This window comes from Monodelphis domestica, chromosome 7 (assembly GCF_027887165.1).
Source record: "Monodelphis domestica isolate mMonDom1 chromosome 7, mMonDom1.pri, whole genome shotgun sequence".
Lineage (NCBI taxonomy): Eukaryota > Metazoa > Chordata > Mammalia > Didelphimorphia > Didelphidae > Monodelphis > Monodelphis domestica.
In genome coordinates, this window is record NC_077233.1 from 274,460,514 (window position 1) to 274,487,775 (window position 27,262).

Consider the following 27,262-nt stretch of genomic DNA (forward strand, 5'->3'; position numbering starts at 1 on the left):
TTTTATTTTTAAAAAAGTTTAATCACTGAAAATTGAATTCAATGGCATATTGCCATTTTACCATTGCCATTAATTTTCTCTAGAATATTATATCAAACCAGGAGACTACTCAAAAATAATTGAAAGGTACATAATGGGGCTCCTAGGTGACTCAGGGAATTGAGAGCCAAGCCTGCAGATGGGGAGGGTTCAAATCTGGCCTCAGATACTTCCTAGTTGTGTGACCCTGGGCAAGTCTCTTAACCCCCATTGTCTAGCCCTTGGTGCTCTTCTTCCCTGGAGCTGATACACAGTGTTGATTTTAAAGTGGAAGTTTCAAAAAAGAGGGAGAAAAAAGAAAGGTACTTGGAGAATATAGTATATAAAATTAAATGCTGGGTAAAGTGTGATGTAATATAGTTGGATTATGATTTATGTAAAATGTAATTGGGCATAAATTATAAAAATGATACTAGGTCACGTTAAATCTGACTTCAGACATTTAGTTGCTGTAGGACCCTGGGCAAATCACTTAACTTTGTTTGCCTCAATTCCTGATCTATAAAATCAGCTGGAGGAGGAAATGACACACCACTCTAGTATCTTCACCAAGAAAACTTCAAAGGGAGACCCAGAGAGTTGGCCACAACTGAAAAGACTGAACAAGTTGACTGCTTTAATAAACCACTATGTCCTCAATCTGCGCTTACCTATGAATCTGATTGGTGGGTTTCTGAGGCTCATATTACCAAGAGTTAAAAAGCCCTCAACCAAATGAACAAAAAGAAGAATCCTTTGCATAGAAACACTGCTAGTGCCAAAAAGAAGCTTGCTATTATATTAGAACAAAAATGTGACGTAATTGAATGGCATGAATATGGATTTGATAACATGATCACAGTCAAAACCATATTTTTCTCGGAAAGTCAGGGCAAAAGTTTCAAGTTTATTTAAGGCAGTGAAAAAAATGGAAATGAAGTGAGTGGCAAAAAAATTACTGTAATCACTTTGAAAATTGAATTCAATTGCATAATGTCAAAATTACCAGAGAGGTGACCAGTGCAAAGAAGGAGGAAGCAGTTAAACATCTTCACATCTATTTTAAAATATTTTCATTGCACATGTCTGTTGGTCTAGAATCAATGACCATATTGTATTTATGATCATAACTTTAAATAGTGTCAATCTGAATATTGTGCCAATTCCAACAGAATTCATTACTTGAACTAATCAGACCTAGATTTAAAATATGTGATTTTCTGTTGGGATGGAAAAGAACTAACTAAATGATGCAGAAGCAAAGTCAGGCTAGAAATTTCTAGTTTAAATTTTTCTTTTATAGTCCAAGATTTTTATCTTGGCTTACATGAAGTGCATTTGGCATTTTGTTTGTTGTTGCTGTTGTGGTTCCATCTTAGAATCAATATTATGTATTGATTCCAAGGCTGAAGTAAGGGCAAGGCAGTTGAGATTAAGTGACTTGCCCAGGGTCACACAGCTAGGAAATGTCTTTCATTTTAAGATCAAATCAATAAATATTTATTAAGTACCTGCTAGGTGCAAGGCACTATATTAGTACTTGGAATTTTTTTAAGTCACTGCCCTTATGGAGTTTATATTCTACTGAGGATACAACATGCACCCAAGCAAGTAAAATAATGTATATATGAAATAATTTTTAAAATGAGAGAGCTAATAATTGGGGAGGGGAGAGGGAGTTGGTACCTGAACAATATTTTTTAAATTTATTTTAATTTTTTCTCATGGTTACATAATTCTTATTGTCTCCCTCCCCTCTGCCCTTTCCCCTCCCAAAGCTGACAAACAATTCCACTGGGTTATTCATATATTATCACTCAAACCCTATTTCCATATTATTCATTTTTGTAATAGAGTAATCTTTTAAAATCAACAAATAATAATAAATAAACAAATGATAAATCACATTTTTCTTCTGGATTTCTACTCCCACAGTTCTTTCTCTAGAAGTGAAAAGTATTCTTTCTCATAATTCCTTCATAATTGTCCTGGATTCTTGTATTGCTGAGAGTATCTAAGTATTTCCCAGTTGATTACTATGTACAATGTTCTCCTGTGTGGAAAGAAAAACTAGAGCAAGTTCTGGACTTTCTGCCACTGAGTTGAAACAAACAACAGTTGGAATATTAGAGAGAAGATATTGACGAGACTGACAGTTGGTGGGGAAAGGGGCAATTGGGAGTGGCAGTTGGGCTTGTGACATAGTCTCTTCCTGGCCCTGAAACTGGAAAGAGCCTCTCTTCCTGTCTGGATAGAAGTGCCTCTATTCCTGAATTTCCCAACTGTGTGCTCTACCTGGATACCTGTGATTGGGTTCATCAAACAGAAGGACTTAAGGGAAGCAGTTTGGACTGTAAGGCCGGTCTTTAGGGGCGTCAGCCCAAAAAGACAGGCACAACCAGCTCTTAAGGTCAGAACTTTTCTTCCTCTTGCTATCTGCTGCTAAAGACTTTGAACTTAAGAAAGCTAGCATTAGTATAGTCAGGAATAAAAAGAAATCCTCTACCAGCCTGTGCTGCTTGGCTGAGAGGGACTCAAAAACCAATCCTCTATATATAATCACTATATATATATATATATATATATATATATATATGTATATATATATATATATATATATATTACAGTTTTTGGCAGAGCCAGCTAGGTTTTCCAGCCTATTTTGTCAAGAATTTGGGAAAAAGAAGGCAGTTGGAAGTGTTAGAGAAGTTTCAGAGAGATTGGGCCTACATACATTTCAAAAGCCTGTGTGATCTTGGAAAGCAGCCATTTTGAGAGCAGTGTTGAGTGCAACTAATCTGCCTAGCAGCACCACAGCCAAAATAAACCACTCCTTCTGAAGGAATGAGGTGACTCTTAAAGGGCCAAACTTAAAAACATTTTTTTCCTTTGCAAAAGGGTTTTTCAAGATACAAGACAGCAAAGAAACTAGTACTTGCCACAGGTTATCTAGCCTTGATTGGACATTTCTTTTATAAGGTTTACAACTTATTTTTTGTCAAGATTCCAGATTATATTTATTTTCTGCTTATCATCTATGAAAGTTTTCAGTGGCTGAAGATAGTGTAAATGGCTTGATTTCATTCATTCCCACATATGCTGGAGCATTTTTCTTCTTAATCCAATTATACTATGCCCTAAAAAAAGGTGTGCATCTAATTTATGGGATAGTGGGGCTTCCAGCGGGATGAATTAAGGTGCACAGAGTTAGGAGAGGGAATCTGAAATTTGATGCTATGTACTTTTACTGAGGTATTTCCACTAAATAAAAAGGGGCACACAAACAGGTGGAAAAAAAAACAAAAAAAAAAACAAAACAAAACTGTAACATATAAGGCGAAAATGGGTGGGATTGAAGAACAGGGGATACTGAAGGTTTAATAACAGGGAATGGAGGAGTTGAAGGGAGAGAGGGAATATGGCTATCAGTGAAGTAAAAGGAGAGAGATTCACCCTGCCAAGAGGCTATTTTTGAAAAATGGGGTTCCTGAGAAATGGGTCACTTATGATAGCCTGAGGGGATGTCTTCTCTATAGAATGATGTTGCAGATACCCCAGAGCAGGTAAGCATGGACCCTCCTGAGGGCCAAGCCTTCCCCCAGACCATGGTCACCCAGCCAGGGTCCAATAAAGACTATTTATAGTTGACTGGCTTTCCTGAGGTTAAGCTCCCTCTATGTCCCCTGAAATGTTAGTCCTCTTATCTGACTGTGATATTTAAATAAAGATAAATTTTAATAAGAAGTTTGGATTGGGGAGGTATCATGGAAGAGGGAATAGGTATTTCCCTAGATTGATTTTGAGTCCCTCTCAGCTTTTGAGCCGAGGCCAAGCCTCACAGGCTGGTGGAGGGTTTCTTTTATTCCTGTCTATGCTAATGCTAGCTTTCTTAAGTTCAAAGTCTTTAGCAGCAGACAGCAAGAGGAAGAAAAGTTCTGACCTTAAGAGCTGGTTGGGTCTGTCTCTTTGGGCTGATGCCCCTAAAGACCGGCCTTACAGTACAAACTGCTTCCCTTAAGTCCTTCTGTCTGATGAACACAATCAGAGGCATCCAGGTAGAGCACACAGTTGGGAAATTCAGGAATAGAGGCACTTCTCTCCAGAAACAGGGAGAGTGGCTCCTTCCAGTTCCAGGGCCAGGAAGAGACTATGTCACAAGACCAACTGCCACTCCCAGTTGCCCCTTCCCCCACCAACTGTCAGTCTTGTCAATATCTTCTCTCTAATGCTCCTACTGCTATTTGTTTCAACTCAGTGGCAGAAAGTCCAGAACTTGCTCTAGTTTTCCTTTCCACACCTGGTTTTTCTCATTTCACTTTGTATCAGTTTATGGAGGTCTTTCTAGTTCATATGTAAATCAAGCAGATCATCAATCCTTATAGCACAATAGTATTCCATCACCATCAGATACCATAATTTGTTCAGCTATTCCTCAATTGAGGGACATCTCCTCATACTAAACAACACTTTGAAGAAAATTAAGGACTTTATGAGACAAAGGTAAGGATGTGATGTATTCCAGACACAAGGGCCATTGTGGAAAAATGAAGAAGTGAGAAATAATATGTTGTGAATGAGAAATAGCTAATAAGCCAGTCTGATTAGAGTGGAAAATATGAAAAGGGGATAAAATAACACTGGAAAGGTAAGTGGATATCATACTGCCAGGTACTCTAATAAGCACTGGCAATACAAAAAAGGGGAACAAAACAAAACAACCAAACAAAAATTCAGTCCCTGTTCTCAAGGAGCTCACACTAATGGGAAAGATTAGATGCAAACATCTATGTATAAATAAGACAGAGACAGGATAAATTGGGAGTAGACTAGAAGGAATGCACTTAAAATAAGGAGGAGGGGGAAGGACTGGGAAAATAAAATGGACCTTTAACTGAGACTTGAAGTAATCTAGGAAGTAGAAATAAGGAAGGAGAGGTATGATGTTCCATTGGAAATTGGGGTGTCATGTGTGAGGAAGAGTAAGAAGGGTAGTTTTACTGGATCTCAAAGTACCTAGAAGGAAGGAAGGCATAAGAAGATTAGAAAGATAGGAAGGGGCCAAGGAAGGGGCTGTAAATGGGAAAATCATGGAAGCAGAAGACTATTGCAACAGAAAGAAGAGGAAAAACTTATCTCAAAGGTATAAGGAACTTATGGTTTGATGGGATGACTCCCTAGAGCTTTCTGGGAAATGAGTCAGCTGTAAATGTCTGTTAATAAATAATAAGACTGGAGTCATCTTAAGATGTATCTGTAAGGGTTTTTTAAAAATTAAGAAAGGTGGATAATATTCTAATAGGGTCCCCTGAAGGGGGGAAGAGAGAGAGAGAGAGAGAGAGAGAGAGAGAGAGAGAGAGAGAGAGAGAGAGAGAGAGAGAGAGAGAACCTAGGAAAGCTATCTCAATACTAAATCACTCTTCCTATTGTCTCTTAAAGTCATGGTGCCAAACTCAATTAAAACAGGGCCAATGAATGCTAAATAATGTAACCTGTTAGCTGCAATTTGACTCAGAACAGAGTTGTCAAAGGCATGTGGTCCAATGTAGTAGCTTACAGTCAACAACACTTCCAGCCTGAACCAAATCAAAATGTAATTGGAAAATATTTGACAAAATAAGCAAAAAAAAATGCAATAAAACAGGGGCAGCTAAGTGGCTCAGTGGATAGAGCTGTAGGTCTGGAGATAGGAAGTCATAGGTTCAAATTTAGCCTCAGACACTTCCTAGCTTTGTGACTCTGGGCAAGTCACTTAAGCCTAGCCCTTATTGCTCTTCTTCCTTGGAACCAATACATGGTATTGATTCTAAAATGGAAGGTAAAGGTTTAAAAAATAATTCTTTAAATGCAATAAAACTTAGGAAATATATCACATTTTAAAAGTTAGTGTGTGACCTGTAGGTATCTTTATCTACTTCTATTTGAGTTTAACACCACTAACTCACATGTTAATATTATCTGTATTCTACCTGATTTTAATTTTGTTAATTATTTCCCACTTACATTTTAATCTGGTTGAGGATAGTATTTTTGCAATCCTGTTTGAGCACTCTGATTTAAAGGCTTCTCAGGCTCTTTTGGTAGCTCCACACTCTCCTCTCTTTTTCCATGACCCTTTATCTTCAAGACTTCAAATGCTGCTATCCCAAAAAAAGTTTCCCTTCAAGAGATATTCAAAAATATAGCACTTGAGTTGCTAAAAGAATGAAGAGAAGAGAATGATCTCAAAGGGGTAGAGAACGTATGGTTTGATGGTATCAAACTCCCTAGGATAGTGATGGCAAACCTATATCCCAGGTGCCAAAGATGGCATGCAGAGCACTCTCTGTGGACACATTGAGCTGCCCCCCTCCCCCCAGTTCCTTATTAGAAAAGCAGAAGGACTTGGGCAGAGCTTCTCCTTTCCCCCTCTCCACTGTGCTTGGTGACATTTTTTCATATATCACCTACCCTTATGCCCAGCAGCCCAATAGGAGCACACAGGGGAGAAGGTGAGTGGCTCACAGGTGGCAGAGCTGGAGAGAAGCAGAGCTCTCAGGCCACTTCCCTCCCCCTCTTCACCTGTATTGAGAACATTTTTTCACTTTATCAGCCCTTCCACCCAGCAGTCTAAATGGGAGTGCTTCCTCTCTCCCCTGTCTGTGGTAAGGGGCAGGGCAAGGGGTGAGGTGGTGGGGGCAGGGCTCGGTACTCTAACCTTGGGGTCTCTCACCCTAGAGCTGTCACTGCCCTAGAGCTTTCTGGGAAAGGACTCAGCTACAGATGTATGTTAATAAATAATAGAACTTGAGTCATCTCAAGATGCATCTGAATTTCTGAAAATTGCAATTTATTGGCTACTGAGATTCTAAGCTAACAGACTTACTTCAGGAAGGGTTGTTTATTTGCTCAAAAATAAAACATAATCTATGTATTATTCTCTTCTCTTGCCCAGACCACAGATGATGAGCCTTCAGAAAAGGATGCCCTTCAGCCAGGATGCAATATTGTGGCTGCTGGCTATGCTCTCTATGGCAGTGCTACCCTGGTAGCTCTTTCTACTGGACAAGGAGTGGACCTCTTCATGCTGGACCCGGTATCATTTTCGCCATGTCTAACACACTTTTTGTGTGCAGATTGGGGTTATAACTAGGGTGGGGCAACTGTACTAGGGTAAGTAACTTAGAGGGTGCTGAAAGCACCTTGTTAAGGTTGTTTCCTCTTTAAGTTATGGTTATGATTATGACAGGCCTTATTCGTCCACCATGCTCTTTCCTCAGACTGTCTGTCTTGGTGATTTCTGACTCCAGAGGTAATGGCTTATCCTCTACTCTCTTCCTACTGAGTCTTGCCTAAATAGGAACTCCTCCACCAGTGCCTATAGTTTCCCTGCTCAGCTTCAGCTCCCAAGAGTGGTGGGCTTGTTTTGTCTCCTAGGAGATGCCTGTAAATTTGTCATCCTGTTCAGCCTTCTCTGTGACAGTATGCTTATGTTTCTCAATATGCTCACCTCCATTTCAGCCACACTTTCAGCAGGAGAGAAATCTTGAATTATTGTAGGGTAAACTTTACCCACATTCAGATCTCAGATTCAGCCTTTGTCTCAGGGGTTCAATTCAATAAACTTTATTGAATATTTACTCCAAGACGGGTGTGGTACAAGATTCTGTGAACATTTTCCTTGCTCTGGAGATATAAAGGAAAAATATGAAACAATCCCTCCTCTCAAGGAGCTTACATGAGGCAAATGATACATTCATTCATAAGCAAGTCAATACCAAAGATCTAGAAAACAAATACAAAGCGATTTTTAGTAGTACCAACGAATGAAGAAATTGGAAAAAGTCTCTAATGGGATGTGGCACTTGCGATGAACCGTGGAGGGAGTTCCAGTGTCTGAGAGGAGGAAGCAAAAAGAACATTTCATATATGAGGAACAACTTGTGCAAAGGTTGGCAAGTGGAGTGTTATGTTTAGAAAGCCCCTGAAACTTAAGTGTATGTAAAATGGGTTCACTTTGGAAAGAAAGGCTGGAGTCAAGTTGTGAACTTGCGTTAAATGCTAAGTAAGAGACATCCAGTCAATACTTAAAGAAATTAACCCTGCCTTCTCATTGGAAGGACAAATACTGAAGCTGAAGCTTAGTTTGGCCACGTAATGAGAAGAGAGAACTCAGTGCAAAAGACCCTGATGTTGGGAAAGATGGAAGGAAAAAGAAGGGAATAGCAGAGGATGAGATGGATAGAAGGTGTCATGAAAGCAAGAAAGGAACTTGGGCAGACTTCAAGAGATAGTGGAGTATAGAAAAACCTGTGACATATGGAGTCATCAAGAGTTGTATACAAACATGAAGACATAATTGGTTTTCTGGATGGTACCTTTTATGATATGTGGAGGGTGGAGAAGGATACTTCTGGAGAGATCCTATAACTAGATAAAATAAAAGAGTTGGACAAGACTGAGCAGCAAAAACAAGGAGACTGTATTTTATATCTAAGGCAATGGGGAGCCACTGAAGCTTCTTGAAATATGGAGTAATATAGCCAGTCTTGTGCTCCAGGAATATCAATTTGGCAGCTCTATGAAGATTATAGTAAAGAGGAGTAAGACAAGATTTGGGGGATCCAATTAGGAAGTGTTTGCAGTAGTCTAGGTAAAAGTTGGTGAAGTCTTGAATCAGGGTGGTTGTGTTGGGAACAGAAAGAACAGATGTGAGAGGTATTGAAAAGGCAGCTTCAACAAAACTTAGCAACTAATTGCTTATTAAGCATTTACTATGTGTCAGGCACTGTGCTAAGCTGTTGTTGTTTGTCCTTCATTTTCAAAAAGGAGCAATGACATCATGGGATGATGTCTTTACTTGTGCATGAATTGGATTTAAGCTAGGCAGAGCTGCAGGAAGTCATCAGCTTCACTCTTTTAGAATCATCCAGGTCCAGTGGCAGGACAAAAGTAAGGATGGCTGGTGATGGTCCAGGATGCAGTGGGTGACCTTGAATTTTTCTATGTCTGACCAGGCTCTAAACACCTCATAGTGCCTGCTTCAGCTGCCTTCATGTCTGTTGGAACAAATTGTTCCCATCTGCCCATTCCATCAGGGTAGACTTTACATGCGTGGGGTAGAAACCCACCCTAACTCACCAACAGGTTTGTGGCCCTTTAGTTACTCTCAAGCTGGTTTAGCACACTTGCTCAGATGGTTTACTATTGAGATGGAGCTGCTGTGCATGCTACAGCTTCTTGGAACCACAGGTGAGAGTTGAGTGCCAGGTGGACACCAAAGATGGATAATGAGCCCTGAAAAGGGAGTATAAAGCTAAGCACTGGATGTACAAAGAAGGGGAATAAAAGCCAGTCCCTGCAAGGTACTCATAGTTAAATGAGAGAGTAAACTTGAAAAACACTATCTATAAACAAGATACAGAGAGGATAATTTGGAGATAATCTTAGGGAGAAAACACTAGCATTAAGAGAGATTGGGAAAGATTTCTGGTAGAAGATAGGACTTTAGGGGGCAGCTGGGTAGCTCAGTGGATTGAGAGCCAGGCCTAGAGACGGGAGGTCCTAGGTTCAAATCTGACCTCAGAAACTTCCCAGCTGTGTGACCCTGGGCAAGTCACTTGACCCCCATTGCCTAGCCGTTACCACTCTTCTGCCTTGGAGCCAATACACAGTGTTGACTCCAAGACAGAAGGTGAGGGTTTATATATATATATATATATATATATATATATATATATATATATATATATATATATAAAGAAGAAGATAGGACTTTAGATGAATCTTGAAGGAAGCCAGAGAGTCCAAGGGGCCGAGGTAAGGAATGAAGAGTCTCTCAGGTCTGGGGGATAATTAGTGAAAATGCATGGAGTGGATTCAGAAGTCAAGATGATGAAGTAACAGGAAGAAAACACAACCAATTTCCATTTACAGCCAGGATATTTTGAGCTTCCACATTTTTGCTCTTCTAATTTTGTCTTCAACTGAAACAACCTTTTTAGGAAGATTTGAGAAAAATGCCAAAAAATCTAGTGTCAAGATCTAGATTGTAAACCTTAAAATTTCTTAGACTTATAAATGTTGGAAATTTCACCATTGGGAAATTTCATACTTGGAAAATTTCTTACTGATAGTGTATTGGAATGTGAACCCCATTGGCATGGGAGGTTCCTTCTCCTCCCTTCTTAAGATTACTTTAGGACAGAAACCTTTTGCTGAACAATGGAAAGGGCTTTGACCTATGCTTAAGCACAGAACAGGAATTTCTTTGAGTCATGATTGATTTTAGAATTGATACAATAGAGATACTTGGAATGACAGAACCAGGTCTTGAAACTACAATCTCCACCCCACTCAGTCCTAACAGGATTTAGGAAGGGCTGCAGCATAGATCAAAATTTAATTATTTGAGAATATGACCTCCAACAGACATGTGCAAAGCCACAGACCTCTGGGCGGTCCTGGGTTAAGCTAGAGCCACCATTGGCACAGGGAAATTGATGGACAGTGATTGGTAGATGTGAGAACTGAGGGGAGGGAACTTGGATGGTTTCCTTAAAGATAGAGGGGTCTGAGGACTGGGGGTGGGGGGTGGTTGGAGAGTTTTGGCTCTGAGTGGTTGGAGAGGTGCTCTGAGAAGCTTGCTCTGAAGGAAGCTGAAGGTGGGGGCCTCTGAGACTGTTTCTCCATTTTGGTCCCATGATTAATAGGGACTGATCTCTTTTCTTTGCCCCAGCTATCTAAGGGCTTGGGCCTTTTGGCCCAGCCTAAACAGAAGGGGTATTTAAGCCCTATTCCTTTCTCTCCCCTTTCTCTCTACCTCTATCTCTCTATCTCTAATTCCTTTCTTCCTCCTGTCTGTAATTAAACTCTATAAAAGGTTGACGGCTGACTTGAGTTTTCATTTAGGAATTACATAGCTGAATTCCTTGCCGATCTTAAATTAATATATATCAGTCTTTTAAAAGTGATTTCCTTGTCACAAGATATAAGCCTGGAAAACCTAATAGCTATTATCTCTATTATAGGTTCTTTAAGAATTAAATTTTAATGGTTTGACTAAAATATATGAAGATTATAAATAATAATGGTTGTTGCCGATTCAAAGTATTATTGCTCAAAGTCAAGATGAGAACTGAAGGTGATTCCTGAGGCTTTCTTCCTTGAGCTGACCTTCCTTAAGCTGACACCCTTCTTGAAGTTCAACTCCTTCTCAAAGCTGACTTGCCTAGCCCCAGAAATTCAGGGTCATATATAGTGGCTTTTTGTCCCTTCCCCCTTTCACAAGGGTCAATCACAGTTTCCAAGTTGTCTAGCACTGCCCAGAGGGCAATCAGTGTCTGTGAGATTCACACCTCTCATCCTCTGAAGGTGTCAATTCTTATCAAAGGCCTGTGAAGGTCAATTTCTCATCAAAAGGTTTCCTGATTGATTGACTTTCTAAGAGTGTGAATTCTCTAAGTGGTTTTTAAGCTCCTCCACCTAGTTCAAGCTTTTGTTGATTCAATCAAAAGGTATGTTAACTCAAAATAGGCATTTGTGATTTTCCAAAAGATTTATAATTCTGAATTTTGCTATGACATCCTACCTTACTCCATTGAGATACTGAGCTTTGCCCTAGGTACTCTGGCATCATTTAGCATCTGTATCCCTTTCCTCACTACCTTGTGACATAGTACAGATATAATTATCTATATTTTATTAACAAGGCTCAGAGAGGTTGTGATTTATTTGCCTGAGGGCACAGAGTTAATGAGTGGTAGAGTCAGAGACTCAGATCCAAGTCCCTATTGAACCTAGTGTTCCTTCTCCTCAATGACACTGTTCTTCTCCTCAGAAGAAAATTTGGAAACTCAAATGTGTAACTACCCAAGTGCTACATATGTTTTTAATCAAGTCAGGCCTTCTTGTGAGGAAAAATAGTCCTGAACATCCTCTCTCCTTACATTACTGTTAAAATTCTGCCAGAAACCTTCAAAGTGGCAGAAGGACAAACTTAAACAACTCCTTTCTTATCCTGAGTAACCAGAGTCAATATATAAACTATTTATGGGACATGCAATTCATGGACATGTGAATGGGAGGGGAAGACATATGACTTGGTATCTTTTTTAACTTAGTAAACTATTTAATATACTGGCTGCAGGTAGACACTGCCAGGTAGAGAGTGACTCTGCCATTAACTATCTTATGCCTAAAATAGACAGTTGGCAAATCTAGAGAACTAGAGAGAAATCATAGAACCAAATCTAGACCTATTCTAGAAATCTAGAACCAAATCATGTTCCTGGGACCTTCTATTAGAGCTCTTAACTTTTTTTTTATTTGTCATGGACCCCTTTGGAAGGCTTGAAGAAACATAATGTTATTATGGGAACTTGCCCTCCAGATGATACCCTAATGGGCTCCTTTCCCCAAGAACTAAAACTGACATATCCTTATTTATGTACTTCCATAAGGATATGTTATCTTAAGACCTGACCTAGGTCACCGGCCAGACCATACGTTAAAAGGAAGCATCTGGGACTAAGATTGATGTGTCTTCGCTTCTGGCGACCCCCACCCCTAGCTCCTCTATATAAGCCAGACCCAGGTAAAGCTCAGGGTCTTCTGCTTCTTGTGGAGGCCCAAGCTATAGCTTGAATAAAGTACCTCTTGTGTATTGCATTACTGTGTGTGTTTCCTCCTTGGAATCTGAACCAGAACCAGACCAAACAAGCTGATGAAGCTTATGGACCTCTTCTCAGAATTATATTTAAAAAACCATGATAGGTTAGGGTAGCTAGGTGGCACAATGGATTGAGAACTAGGCCTAGAGATGGGAGATCTTGGGTTCAAATCTGATCTCAGACATTTCCTAGTTGGATAACCCTGACTAAGTCACTTGACTCCCTAACCTCTCTTCTGCCTTGGTACCAAGACACATTATTAATTCTAAGACAGAAGGTAAGGGTTAAAAATAAAATAAAATAAAAATTCATAATGGAAGGAAGGGCTGAATTTCAGTTAGAGTTTAGTGAGAATAATGATATTATTTTCCAAGTTCATAGACCCCACCCCCCCCCGAAAACTTGTCCATTGAGGCCAGGTTTAGATCTACTATAATAAAGATCCATTTTCTGACTTTTATTGGATTCTGTTTCTTAGTGTGTCTCTTTTCCTTGTAGGCTCTTGGTGAGTTTATCCTGGTGGATAAAGATGTCAAAATTAAAAAGAAAGGGAAGATCTACAGTCTCAATGAAGGCTATGCCAAGTACTTTGATCCTGCCACAACGGAATATGTGCAGAAAAAGAAATTTCCTGAGGTAAGGAAGGCCTCGCATGACAACTGGAGGTCAGTTTTATTTTATTTTATTTTATTTTTGGAGTGAGGGCTAGTAGAACCTTGGTTAGAGATCTGTTTAGATGAGTGAAATTCAGCATCCCTGTATATTCTGTCTGTTGGGTACATCACCTTTGTTGTGATAGTGATGCCTTCTTAAACAAGAAGAAATTTGTTCTAATTAAAATGCACGTGCTAATGTCCATCTTATTAGCTTTTCAATGAAGAGAAGGACCTAGGTCTATGTTGACAAACCTATGCCATGAGTGCCAAGTGTGCTAGAGGGGGATGCTCCCCTCTCCCTCTCCACATATACCTGAGGACATTTCTCACATGACCTGCCCCTCTGCCCAGCAGCCCAATGGGAGTGAATCTTCCCTCCTGTGATAAAGGATGGAAAGGTTTGCAATCGGTTTGCACTTTTCAGTTTTTGCACACTCCCCTGTCTGGGGTAAGGGGACAGCTCACATTTGGCATGTGGGTTGCAATTTGGGCATTCAGTCTGTAAAAGGTTCACCATCACTGTCCTAGGTAGTGAGAAGATAAGAACAGGTGGTGAGAGGGGGTTATGATAGTTTAAAAAATATCTTGAAATATATCTACTTGGAAGGATGCATGACAAAAAATAATAATAACACTATCTACAGCAAAGAAGGAACTATTAAATCTGCCTGCAGATCAAAATATGCCATCATTTACTTTATTTCTTTCATGAGTTTTTTTTATTATATGGGTGATATGTGTCTTCAATTATGACATGGGGAATATGGAGGTATGTATCGCATAAAAGCACCAATGTAGCCTATATCAGACCATTTAATTTTCTGGGGAGAGGGAGAAGGATAGGAAGAGAGGGAGAGAATCTGAATCTTGGAAAATGTCATAAAAACATTGTCAAAAATTGTTTCTACCTGTAACTGAAAAAAATTTTTTATTTAATTTATATTAAAAAATTGGAGAAGGTATGTACACACCAACAAGGTTTGGGGCCAATGCGTAAGATAGAGTGGTGGCCAGAGGAAGTTTCTCAAGCAGACCATTAGAGATAAGATACCCAGTATAGACTTTTGTTGTCATGTCAAGGCTGTGAGAGTAAGGCCCCAGATACTTCCTAGCTGTGTGACCCAGGGCAAATCACTTGGTTGTGGGGTTTTGAGTGTGAACCCCTGGGGTTTGGGAAGGATACTGTTTACAAGAATGCAAGACTCCAAAACTTGGCTTAAAAATAAAGAGAAATTTATTAATTTGGAAAGTAATGTTGAATCTGACCAGGGGGCAGCATAGGTGGAAGCCTGCCTCTTAGGTGGAACAGCATGGGTGGAAGAGCTGCTCCTCAGGAGGACAGGAAGTCATCATGAGAATGCCTCAACTGTGGGAGTTTTATATTCTTTTACTGCAGTGAGGACCTGACTCTGGGGCAAGGGGTTGGGGAGGAGGTTTCCCTGGAGGCATGGGGGTGATTCTCATGATTTGGAGGACAAATGGAGAAGGTGTGTCTCCTTGTCCATCTCAAATCAGTGGGACAATCAAAGGAGGATAATCCTTTCCAGGTCTGATGTTTTGGGTTGGGAGTCAAAGGGTGTAAAGGAGCAAAGGAATTTCCCTGATCATAGTTTGCCTGAGTTTCTAGGGGTACAAGGCCCATGCCAACTTAGCCCCAATGATCTAGCCCTTACCTCCCTTCTACCTTAGAACCAATACTTAGTATCATTTCTAAGACCGAAGATAAGGATTTTTAAAAAAGAAGATAGTTTCCTGACATTGGACCAGATTCTTCATGTCAGAGATCAGAATTTGATACATGGCTTACATTTTGGGAATTGATCCTGGATATCTAATTTTGGGGAGTCGATCAGTCAACTAATAAGTGTCTACTTTGTGTCAGACACTGTGCTAAGTGCTAAAGTATTTGAGGCTTCTGGTACAACTGTAAAAGCAATACTTATTACCTGTGTGGCTGTGGACAAGTTAACCTTCCTATATCTCAGTTTCTCATTAAGCAGTCAGTTAACAAACATTTATTAAATGCTTGCTCTGTGCCAGTCACCATGCTAAATTCGGATATAAAGAAAGATAAAACGAATCCCTGACTTTAAGGAGTTCCAATCCAAATGGAAGAGATAACATCTAAATCCAGCAAGATCCTGATTATTATTACTAACTCATTATTCAGTTTCACACTGCATATTTCCATATATCTGGAACCAATTATAAAATTTTATATAATCATTATTTTACATACTATAAAATTTAATACGTATAACCAGGCCACTTTACAGAATTCCCACTAAGGAGACCTAGCTGTAAGTGGGGTACATATAGGGAAGGCAGATAGATCTCAGAGAGGATTGGGAAATGCTTCCTTTTTTTTAAAAAAAAAACCTTTAACTTCTGTCTTAGGATAGCTTCTAAGACAGAAGAGTGGGGAGGGTTAGGCAAATAGGGTCAAGTGATGTGCTCAGAGTCACATAGCTAAAAAGTGTCTGAGGTCAAATTTGAACCCAGGACTGCAGACTTTAAGACTCTTAGAATCAATACTATTTATTGCTTCCAAGGCAGATCAGTAAGGGCTGGGCAATAGGGGTTAAGTGACTTGCCCAGGGTCACACAGCTAGGAAGTGTCCAAGGCAAGATTTCAACCCAAGACCTCCCATCTCTGGGTCTGGCTCTCAGTTGACTGAGCCACCCAGCTGCCCCCCACTTGGGAAATCTTTCCAGCAGAAGGTATTATTTGAATGGAGTGTTGAAAGAATCCAGAGGAAGTTAAAAGGCAGAGGTGAAGAAGGAGAATATTTCAGGCATGGAGGACAGCCAGTGCAAAGATACAGAGATGGGAAATGGAGGGGTGTGTGTGAGGAACAGCAAGCTCATAGAGTTCATGATGGGAAATAAAATGTAAAAGAATTAAAAACTAGGAAGCCTCAGAAAGGACACAGGGGACCACAAAAGGGAATGTCTACCCTCTTAGGTTCTCTCTCCCATCTGGCTGGAGCTGTCCCTGGCAAGGAGGGGGAAGGATAGATGGACTTCCTGGAAGGAATTTCTGGAGCAGCCCCTACTCCCTCACACTATTGTGGCTGCTGCTCTTTCTGGTTCATGGCCTCTCTCTCCAAACTCCATGTTGTCATGGCAATTAAGACAACGCTAAACCTGGGTTTTGCCCTCGCCCTCGCCTCTTTTATTTGTTGTGTTGTGGTCACAGGTGAACAAGAATCATGAGGTGGCCATAGCCAACCAACATTGGAAGCAACTTTATGATTTTTGATACTGAAGCTCTCTGTCAAGAACAGTAGCCAGGGAAAGGAGTTCAGTTACAAAATACTGTTATCCTAGGAAAAGACAAGAAATTGGATAGGTGCAAAGTCACCCCACACCAGATAACTGAGAGATCAATTTGTCCATCAATCTACAAACGATCTCCAAAGAATAGTTATAAAGCTAGGTAGCTCAATGGATAGAAAGCCAGACCCAGATGCAGGATATTTTGGATTCAAATCTGCCCTTAGATATTTCCTAGCTGTGTGATCCTAGGCAAGTCACTTAACTTCCATTGCCTAACCCTTATTGGTCTTCTGCCTTGGAACCAATACACAATATGATTCTAAGAAGGAAGGTAAAGATAACAAAAAATGGTTATAAAGACAATTTATCACAACCATATCCTCTCCATAGAGGAGTACTGCTCCCCAATGACTAGAAGACAAGATAGAAATATTGAAGAATCTGTTTCCATGGAACCCTTGCCCACATTTTGTATGCATAATTTGGCAATTGGTAATAGATGGCCAATATGAGGGAGGACCTCAGAAAAACTAGATGAAAAGAAAGTCAAATTTGGGTTCAAGCTTGGGAAATAATAATAATGATATTTTAATAATACCTTCAAAATAAAAACATTTTATAAATATTATCTCATTTGTTCTTCATAATAACCCTGGGAGGTAGCTGCTATTGTCTCCATTTTACCAATGAGGCAACTGAGACAAACAGCAGATTAGTGTCTTGCCTAGGGTTGCAAAATCAATAAATGCCTGAGGCTAGATGTGGACTCAGTTCTTTCTGATTCCAGGCCCCAAAGTGTATTTATTGTACCACCTACCTACCTCAAAGAATGGGAAAAGGTGCCAAAATGTCCTCTACCTTGACAGGGGTGAGTGGCTAAATCCAAAGGCTAATCTTTTCCTGACCAACTTATCACTTTGGAAGCACCAAGGGAGGCCCCCTACAAAGCCTGGATCTTTCAGGACCAGAGACAGTTCTCTTTAGGCATTGCTTTGACCCTTGACTGATGATGCAAGTTAGTTAGCTGAGGACCAAGTTCTTCCAAAGAGAATGGGGAAGGACCTAGTGTTTAGATGGGACAGCAATCAGAGCATACAGATCTAGATCATGTGGCCATTGTCCAGGATGAGATAAAACAATCAAAGATAATAAGTGAGGGCGTTGGGCATCTAGCCCAGAAGTATTTGCTGGTATCACCTTTAGGGTCTGAATACACAGAATGCAGAGGATCTATTCTATGTAATTCTGTTGGATAATGTTGTACAATATGTGTCCTCATGTGACCTATGATTCCAGTGTTCCACTCTTGAAACTTTTTGAGGAAAAATCAGACTAATGGGCTTGGGAGTAGGAGTTGGGATTTCTGTGCCCAGCATAAGGTTCTTCCTAAAATGACACCTAGAATTTAATTTGTTGTTGTTGCTGTTTAGTTGTGTCTGACTCTTTGTGGCCCCATTTGGGGTTTTCTTGGCAATGATAATGGAGTATTTCCTTCTCCAGCTAATTTTACAGATGAGGAAACTGAGGCAAACAGGATTAAGGGATTTGCCCAGAATCACACAGCTAGTAAAAGTCTGAAGCCAGATTTGAATTCATGAAGCTGAGTCTTCCTGATTTGAGGCCTGGCATTCTAGCCACTGTACCACTTAGCTACCTCAAAATTTAATACAAGACTTCAAATATGGTCTGTCCTAGGCAGAGCAATAATGTCAATCCCACAGCCTCTCCCAATCCCAGACCCCAGGCCTCCCTTAAAGTAGCCTAACATCACATTAGCACATTTATTCCATCATTCCATCCATTATTCCATCAAGACTCCCAGTGAGCTTTCAGTCCACTGAAATCCCAAATGTTTTTTACACAAATTCTTGTCTAATCATAGCATCCCCATTTCAACCTGTGAATTTGATTTTTAAAATTTAAAAATAAGGTCTTATATTTGTCCCTATTAGTTTCTGTCCAGTGATGTGCTGGATCCTCTTCTGACAGGCTCAGGAGAGTTCATTGTTAAATTTTCAGTGTAAGCATCTATATCTCAGAAATCAGCAAAGGCAACATATTGGGACTTGGTTTATTCTGTTGTTGGTTGTCTAGATAGAAGAAGATGATGGAGAAAATGTTCCTAATGCACCTTAAACTTAGAAATGTGTCCTGTGTATATTTTCCCCCCTGAAGATGCTATTGTTAAACATTTACCAAAATATCTCTGAGTATATGTAATTAGGTTAGGCAGAGTGTTCTAGCCTGTTGACAAACTAAAGCTCCCAGTGCTCTGCTTGTTTTTGTGGGGTAAATTGGTAATGAGTGGTTTTTACAAGATCTTATGTGTTTAAAAATGTAAATACTGTTCTTGCCCTACAAAAACAGGTGTGTGGACCAGACTTGGCCCTCAGATCCTAGTTTGTAGTCAATCCAGGTTCTGACCTGCCAAGAACTTCATGACTTCTAACTGGTAAACAGTATATCGAGCAGGTAGGTGGTGCCTTGAATGGAGCACTAGACCTGGATTCAGGAAAACTCTTCCTGAGTTCAGATTTGGCCTCAGACACTTCCTAGATGTGGACCCTGGACTAGGCACTTCACCCTTTTTGCCTCACTTTCCTTATCTGCCAAATGAGCTGGAGAAGGAAATGGCGAATCACTCTAGTATCTTTGCCAAAGGAAACTCCAAATGGAATTGCCAAGATCAAAATATGACTGAAATAATTGAACAACAATCCAATTTTTATACAAATTTCATAAATATCATATGCATTATTTGATAAACATTTTCATATGCAGATTTCTAAGCACCAATGCCTTTATTCACAAAACTATTAAGCTGCATGGCCCTGAGACATTCTCCCTAGAGACTTCCTCCAAGCTGATTTGGTTTTTTCCTCTTTCCATTTTCAATAGTGTCCCACTCTTCCTGACCCCATTTGGAATTTTCTTGGCAAAGATATTGGTGTTGTTTGCCATTTCCTTCTCCTGACTTCTGGTCTAGAACTCTCTTGTCCTTCTTCCTGATTCTAGGGCCAGAACTCCAGCCACTGTGCAATCTAGCTGCCTAGACACTGTCACTGCTTGACAGGAAGAATTCACAAAGGTCTTGTGAGGCCAGAACATGGACTGACAGTAAACTATGACCTGAAGGCTAAGTCTGGCCCAACCACCTGTTATACCTCCAAACAAACAATCAATAAACCCTATCAGGGTCTCTTCCCACCCTTCTATTTTTCACTCTCCAATTAATGATGCGCCTTCAATTTCTAAATTTTTGCCAAAAAATGTTTGCAAAGAGTCCCAGATATTTTTCTATAATCTTAGAGTTTATTTTATTTCATTGTAGACATTCCCTTAATCTACATTTCCTCTTATGCTCTGCTCACATGATCTCCCCTTTTCCACCCATTTCCCTGTTGAGTGAAACTGATTTCACAAATGTGTGTGTATGTTCCCCCTTTGATGAGTTCAGATAAGAATGAGATTCAAATGTTGCCTACTCCCCTACAGGCTTCAAACTAGGCTAGAAGTTGAAATACTACTCCAGGGCACAGATTCTGTTTCTAGTTCATCTTGGATCTATGACATGGAACTGAGTATTGAGTACCAGAGTTCACTATGGATACCTTGTTCATGCATCTTGAACATGGTCAAGATGCTCCAGCATGGCTCTTCTTGCCCTAGGGCACAGCTTCAGTTCTTTTTCAGTTCCTGGGATCTGGAATTCCTCTGAAATGTGCTTCTACCATGGACAGACCCCATCCCAATTTCTTTTTTTTCTTTTTTTTCAGCTTCGATTTCTTTTTTTTTAATTTTATAATATTTTATTTGATCATTTCCAAGCATTATTCATTAAAGACAAAAGATCATTTTCTTTTCCTCCTCCCCCACCCCCCAATAGCTGACATGTGATTCCACTGGGTATCACATGTGTTCTTGATTCGAACCCATTGCCACGTTGTTAGTATTTGCATTAGAGTGATCGTTTAGAGTCTCTCCTCTGTCATGTCCCCTCAACCGCTGTAGTCAGGCAGTTGCTTTTACTCAGTGTTTCTACTCCCACAGTTTGTCCTCTGCTTATGAATAGTGTTTTTTCTCCTAGATCCCTGCATATTGTTCAGGGACATTACACTGCTACTAATGGAGAAGTCCATTACGTTTGATTATACCGCAGTGTATTAGTCTCTGTGTACAATGTTCTCCTGGTTCTGCTCCTCTCGTTCTGCATCACTTCCTGGAGGTTGTTCCAGTCTCCATGGAATTCCTCCACTTTATTATTCCTTTTTGCACAATAGTATTCCATCACCAACATATACCACAATTTGTTCAGCCATTCCCCAATGGAAGGGCATCCCCTCGTTTTCCAATTTTTGGCCACCACAAAGAGCGCAGCTATGAATATTCTTGTACATGTCTTTTTCATTATTATCTCTTTGGGGTATAGACCCAGCAGTGCTATGGCTGGATCAAAGGGTAAACATTGTTTTATCGCCCTTTGGCCATAGTTCCAAATTGCCCTCCAGAATGGTTGGATCAGTTCACAACTCCACCAGCAATGAATTAATGTCCCTACTTTGCCACATCCCCTCCAGCATTCATTACTTTCCTTTGCTATCATGTTAGCCAATCTGCTAGGTGTGAGGTGATACCTCAGAGTTGTTTTGATTTGCATCTCTCTAATTATAAGAGATTTAGAACACTTCTTCATGTGCTTATTAATAGTTTTGATTTCTTTATCTGAAAACTGCCTATCCATGTCCCTTGCCCATTTATCAATTGGAGAATGGCTTGGATTTTTGTACAATTGATGTAGCTCTTTATAAATTTGAGTAATTAAACCTTTGTCAGAGGATTTTATGAAGATTTCTTCCCAATTTGTTGTTTTCCTTCTGATTTTAGTTACATTGGTTTTGTTTGTACAAAAGCTTTTTAATTTGATGTAGTCAAAATTATTTATTTTACATTTGTGATTCTTTCTATGTCTTGCTTGGTTGTAAAGTCTTTCCCCTCCCAAAGGTCTGACATGTATATACTATTCTGTGTTTACCCAATTTACTTATGGTTTCCTTCTTTATGTTTAGGTCTTTCACCCATTTTGAATTTATCTTGGTGTAGGGTGTGAGGTGTTGATCTATTCCTAATCTCTCCCACACTGTCTTCCAATTTTCCCAGCAGTTTTTATCGAATAGTGGATTTTTGTCTCAAAAGCTGGGGTCTTTGAGTTTGTCATATACTGTCTGGCTGAGGTCGCTTTCCCCCAGTCTATTCCACTGATCCTCCTTTCTGTCTCTTAGCCAGTACCAAATTGTTTTGATGACCGCTGCTTTGTAATATAGTTTAAGGTCTGGGACTGCAAGGCCCTCATCATTTGTGTTTTTTTTTTCATGATTTCCCTGGATATCCTTGATCTTTTGTTATTCCAAATGAACTTTGTTATAGTTTTTTCTAAATCAGTAAAGAAATTTTTTGGGAGTTCAATGGGTATGGCACTAAATAGATAAATGAGTTTGGGTAGGATGGTCATTTTTATTATACCCATCCCAATTTCCACAGGCTATACTGTCTCTCCATAAAGATATGAGCTTGGTAAATGGACCCATTGTGCCTTTTCCTGGGAATTTCCTCATTAGGATTTGGTCTGGTCTATTTTCTTGATCTATTTGGAGGTTTTTTTGGTTTTGCTTGTTTGTTTGGGGTTGGGGTAGAGATCACTCTCCTTCCTACTCTATCATCCTGGCTCTTGGTTTTTCTATTAAAAAAAATTTTCAGGATGTTAATACAGACTCCTTAATAGCATTTTCTTTCCTGGGAACTTTTAGGTTTCTTTATGACTATTTTCCCTCCATTGTGGTAATTTTATAGACAATTTTTCCCTTCCTTCTTTTCATTCATTGATAAGATTTGCAAGACTTACCAACCCATGTTAAGTGCATTACATCTTCTCTTATTTTATTTCCTTATTTTATTCTCTTATTTATTTCCTTATCAGTTGAGAAATCAAAATCTCATTTTCAAACATCTCTAATTTACTGTTCTCTTCTGTCTTTCTGTTCTGGAGTCAAAGTATAGAGAACCTGGGTTCCAATTCAGATACTTAGTAGCTATGTGACCCAGAGCAAATCGCTTTACCCAGCTTGTTTCCGTTTCCTCATCTGGGGAAGGAAATCGCAAACCTTTCCAGTATCTTTGCCTAGGAAAACTCCAAATGGGGTTACAAAGAGTCAAACACAACTAAGCAACAACACCCTTTAAATGTAGAGCAATGATGAAAAAAAAAAGCACCCCCCATGATCCTAAAGCTCTTTACTTTCTTGCCCAAGATTCTGTCTTTAGCGACGTTCTCTCTGTTCCTTCTTTCTCAGATCCAAGTCAATGTTACATTAAGGTTATGGCAACAAAGGGATTTGGGACGTAAGGAGCCGTTTCTTACATGTAAATAAACATGTTGTGTGAGCTCGTTCCTTTAGTCAGCAGTTACTAGAGAATGTAGCTGTGCATGATATCCAGTCCATCACAAGTATCTTTATATAATGAAGAACAGCACATTCTTGGTGGGAAAAAACACAGAACTATTCCATAGTTAAAAATCACTCTTTAATCAAGGGAAAAGGGGTTCAATGAAATAGTAGGCCTCACCCCAAAGCTGCGTGCCACATGACTGCACAGTCTGAGGATTGAACTCTGGCCACTCTGGCCACTGAGCCCTGGCAGCCATAAAAGTTGGGAAGCTTAAATACCTCTCTAGGTGAAACATGAGGGCTGAGGGTGAGAGGGACAGTTGATTGACTTTACAATGGTAAGAAAGGAAAATGAGAAGTTCCAGAAAGGAGTAACAGTGAGGGGCTGATGCTTTACAATGGACACAAAGGGGAAAGACCCAATGCTGGACCACCTAGGTAAAGGACTTTGGCTGAAGGGGAGAAACCATTGGGACAAAAGAGATACTGACCATTTTAAAGTCTATTGTTAGCCTGAGATCCCAGAGTAGGACTTTCCCTCAGGGAGGAATTCTCATGTGACAAACCTGGGTTTCTACCTCCAAACTAAATAAACTGAGGATCACCCAATCCCTCCAAGCTACAAGTCTGGGGACGTCTCGATTCCATGTTGACAGTGATTAAAGGCATTTTTGGCCAAGAGAAGGCTAGATGATGGGAATTACATAATATAGGAATTTTCATAATAATAACAAAAAGCCAATGAAAATGCCTGCTTAGATTCTAGGTTCACATTCTGTGTGCCTGTGGAGGATAACAAGAATTTCAGACCCCAGAGAGCGGAAGATGGTCTTGAGATCATCACCAAACCTGTCTAAACTTAACTTTCCCATTCTGCCACATACGAATAATAATAATAATGAGAGTGCTTATCTCACAGGATTGTGTCATGAGACTCAAAAGAGCTGTGAATCACTGTGAAAACTTTAAAGCTCAATAGATATGTGCTTTAATTATTAATAGTAAAATAATAAAAATGAAAAATCACACCATTTTAAAATGGAGTTTTCATGGATGAGATCTGTCAACATGGAATCTAGAAGCTCCCAAACTTGTAGCCCAGTAGATTCAATGACCCCCAGTTTAGTTAGCTTGAAGGTGAAGAGCCCCAAGTTTGACCTTGTCACCTGAGAGTCTCTCCCGGAGGGGAAAGTCCAACTTCAGAAGTCATAGACTAAAAATAGACCTTAAAGGAGTTTAGGTGGGGATGGCTAATCCCATCAGGTATTAGGTCTCTCTTTTGTCCCAATGGTTTCTCCCCTTCAGCCAAAGTCCTTTACCAAGGTGGCCCAGCCCTTGGTTGGATCCTTCCTCTTTGTGTCCATCAGCCTCTCACTGTTATTCCTGTCTGGGACTCCTCATTTTCCTTTGTTACCATTGTAAAGCCAATCAACTATCCCTCTCATCCTCAGGCCCCAGGTTTCACCTAGAGAGGTATTTAAGCTTCCTGTTTTAATGGCTCTTTGGAGTCCTCAGCTAGTCCCAGTGTATATACCCTGCAAAAGTTTTGGCGCTGGGCTCTGAGTAAAGGACCAAATATTGGACATAGCTCTTTCCTGATTAAAGACTTGGTTTTTCTAGCTACTTTAGAAGTTCTATTTCTAAGTTATCAGATCAAAAATAAGAAAATTAAACACTTACTAGCTGAGTGACCCTGGACAAGTCACTTCATCCTATTTGCCTCAGTTTCCTCATCTGTCAAATGAACTAAAGAAGGAAATGACTAACCAATATGTTTGCCAAAAAAGTCCCAATGGTGTCCTGAAAAAGAGTTAAACATGACTGACAACAACTCAACAGCAATATGGTCAGATAGGCTTTAGTACATATCTCCCAGGGTAAGATGAGATAATATTAAGTGGTAAGGACATTCCTGGTATATAACAAATGCTATTGTGTTGTAGGAAAATTATTTTGCTAGAGGGAAGAGACTGGAAGTTCAGAGGGCTGTTACAGAAGTCTAGATCAGAGGTAAAAACATCCTAAAGTGATCATTGTGTTTTGTGATGAGTGGAAAGAATGGAAAGATAAAAATTAAGTATTTCCTAGCCTCACAGACCTTTATAGATATAGATAAGCAGAAACCAAATAAATGCAAAATCATGAGAGCTGGAATATTATCAACTAGCGGAATGAGGAAAAGCCCCTTGTAGCAAGAAATACATGAGTTAAGCCCTAAAGAGACCTAGAGGTAGAGGTGAGGAATTTCTCCTTCCCAAGAGCTTCCTGTTATCAGCTCAAATGAATGACCTTGAATGATAAGAAGCTGTCTAAAGAAGACTGCCACCGTGGAACTTTCATTGAATTGAATTGAGATGGCTCCTCCTGGAATTGACTTATGATCACAAAAAAGGTAATATGAATGTTTTGTGTCATATTAAAAATTCTGTTTGCCTCGATCCTGATATCTCTTAGATTCTCCTCCATTTGGAGGCCAGAGACCTGGAGGTTCTGTCGCTTCCTTTTTTTTTTTAATTCAATTTTGTATTTTCAGTTCCAAGTTCTCTCCTTTTCTCTACTCCCCTCATTTCCCCCATCCCTACTGTCCGAGAAGGCAAGAATCTCTGTCCCTTGCTATGTGGCTTTGTCCAAGTCACTTTCTTCCTCTAAGGCTCAGTTTCTCCATCTATTAAATGATAACTTTGGACCAAAAGATCAGTTCTAGCCCTCTAATGCTAAGAAAAAAAAATGCTCATAGCTTTGTTTATGTAATTTTCCTTTTTGTTTCTTAGAAGATATACTGTAGGCAGAGAGTGCTTGTTCAGGAGTTTGGAGAATTCTCAATTCTTGCTTAATTTCCAGCCCTGATAAGAATTATTCACATGGCCAAGCTAAAAACAATCATTAATTTGAAAACCAGATTGTGTGGCCTGTACTTAGTAAAGATCAGTCCTCCCCTCATTCATCACATGACCACTTAGCTGGATCTGGCCTTTGGTCCAGTGACAAACACTATTGCCAAAATATTGATCTTTGTGCCAGTGGGAGTTTTGTGTTGGAAAAAGATTAGGTGCCTACAATCATGCAGTCTGCTAAATGAGACAGTGGAGATAGTGTGGTGGAGTGCAAAGAGCGTGGGATTTGGGGTCACAAGTCCTGGGTTCAAATCTCAGTTTTGTTCATTATCTATTATGTTTATCCTTATGAAGCCTCAAGTTCCTGATCTCTAAAATGACAGAGTTGGAATGGGACTCTAAAATTCCTGTAAATTCAGTTAGTCAATAAACATTTACAAAGTGCCTACTATGTGCTAATGGCTGGGGATACAATGTGAAAAATCATTGTTCTTTCTCTCAAAGGAAGCTTATGATTTAATGAGGAAAGATAAAATACAATAGAAAGCTGAAAAATAAGGGAAAGGAATCTGATGCAGGGGCATGATGGAGAGATCCCAAGAAGTCCAGTCAGGAGGGAAATGAAGAGATGACTGACTTAGGCACAATCTTTTTTAAAAAGTGTATTTTATTATCATGTAAAATCTTCTTCCATACTGGTCATTGTTGTAAGAGCACACTCATACAATAACCCAAACCCCCAAATAAAACTGCAAATACACTGATATGGAAGATACTTTGCTTTGATCTGCATCTATCTGACTTCAAAAGTTCTTTCTATGGAGGCAGATAGCATTCCTGGTCATAAATCTTTCAGGATTGTCCGGGGCACAATCTTTGAGAGGAAGTTTGGGGAAGAGCTCTATGCTATGCCGTCCAATCAGAGGGAACCCAGCAGGGCAGAGGCTACCTATGGGAAGTGAGTTTGGGATTAATGTGGTCTTGCAGGATGAAAAGCTTCCTGGAACATGAAATCCTAAGAAGTCCAGCCAAGTGGCAAGTGAATGATAAGAAGTATAAGATATCTGCCCATGAGAGCACCTTTTCCAAATAATATTTGTTAAATCTTAGTCTTAGTAGAAACTCTTTCTTTTCTTCCTTCCTTCCTTCCTTCCTTCCTTCCTTCCTTCCTTCCTTCCTTCCTTCCTTCCTTCCTTCCTTCCTTTCTTTCTTTCTTTCTTTCTTTCTTTCTTTCTTTCTTTCTTTCTTTCTTTCTTTCTTTCTTTCTTTCTTTCTTTCTTTCTTTCTTTCTTTCTTTCTTTCTTTCTTTCTTTCTTTCTTTCTTTCTCTCTCTCTCTCTTTCTTTCTCTCTCTCTCTCTTTCTTTTTCTTCTCTCTCTCTCTCCC

At 39.8% G+C, this 27,262-nt stretch overlaps 1 protein-coding gene across 1 annotated transcript in view; it reads left to right on the plus strand.

The window, feature by feature from the left end:
* FBP2 (fructose-bisphosphatase 2) overlaps positions 1-27,262 on the plus strand; it is a 71,374-nt gene that overhangs the window by 23,449 nt on the left and 20,663 nt on the right. Inside the window, exons 4-5 of the mRNA XM_001367598.4 lie at positions 6,950-7,090; positions 13,164-13,301. Of these exons, the coding sequence (XP_001367635.1) occupies positions 6,950-7,090; positions 13,164-13,301 (279 nt within the window). The remainder of the gene's footprint in view (positions 1-6,949; positions 7,091-13,163; positions 13,302-27,262) is intronic.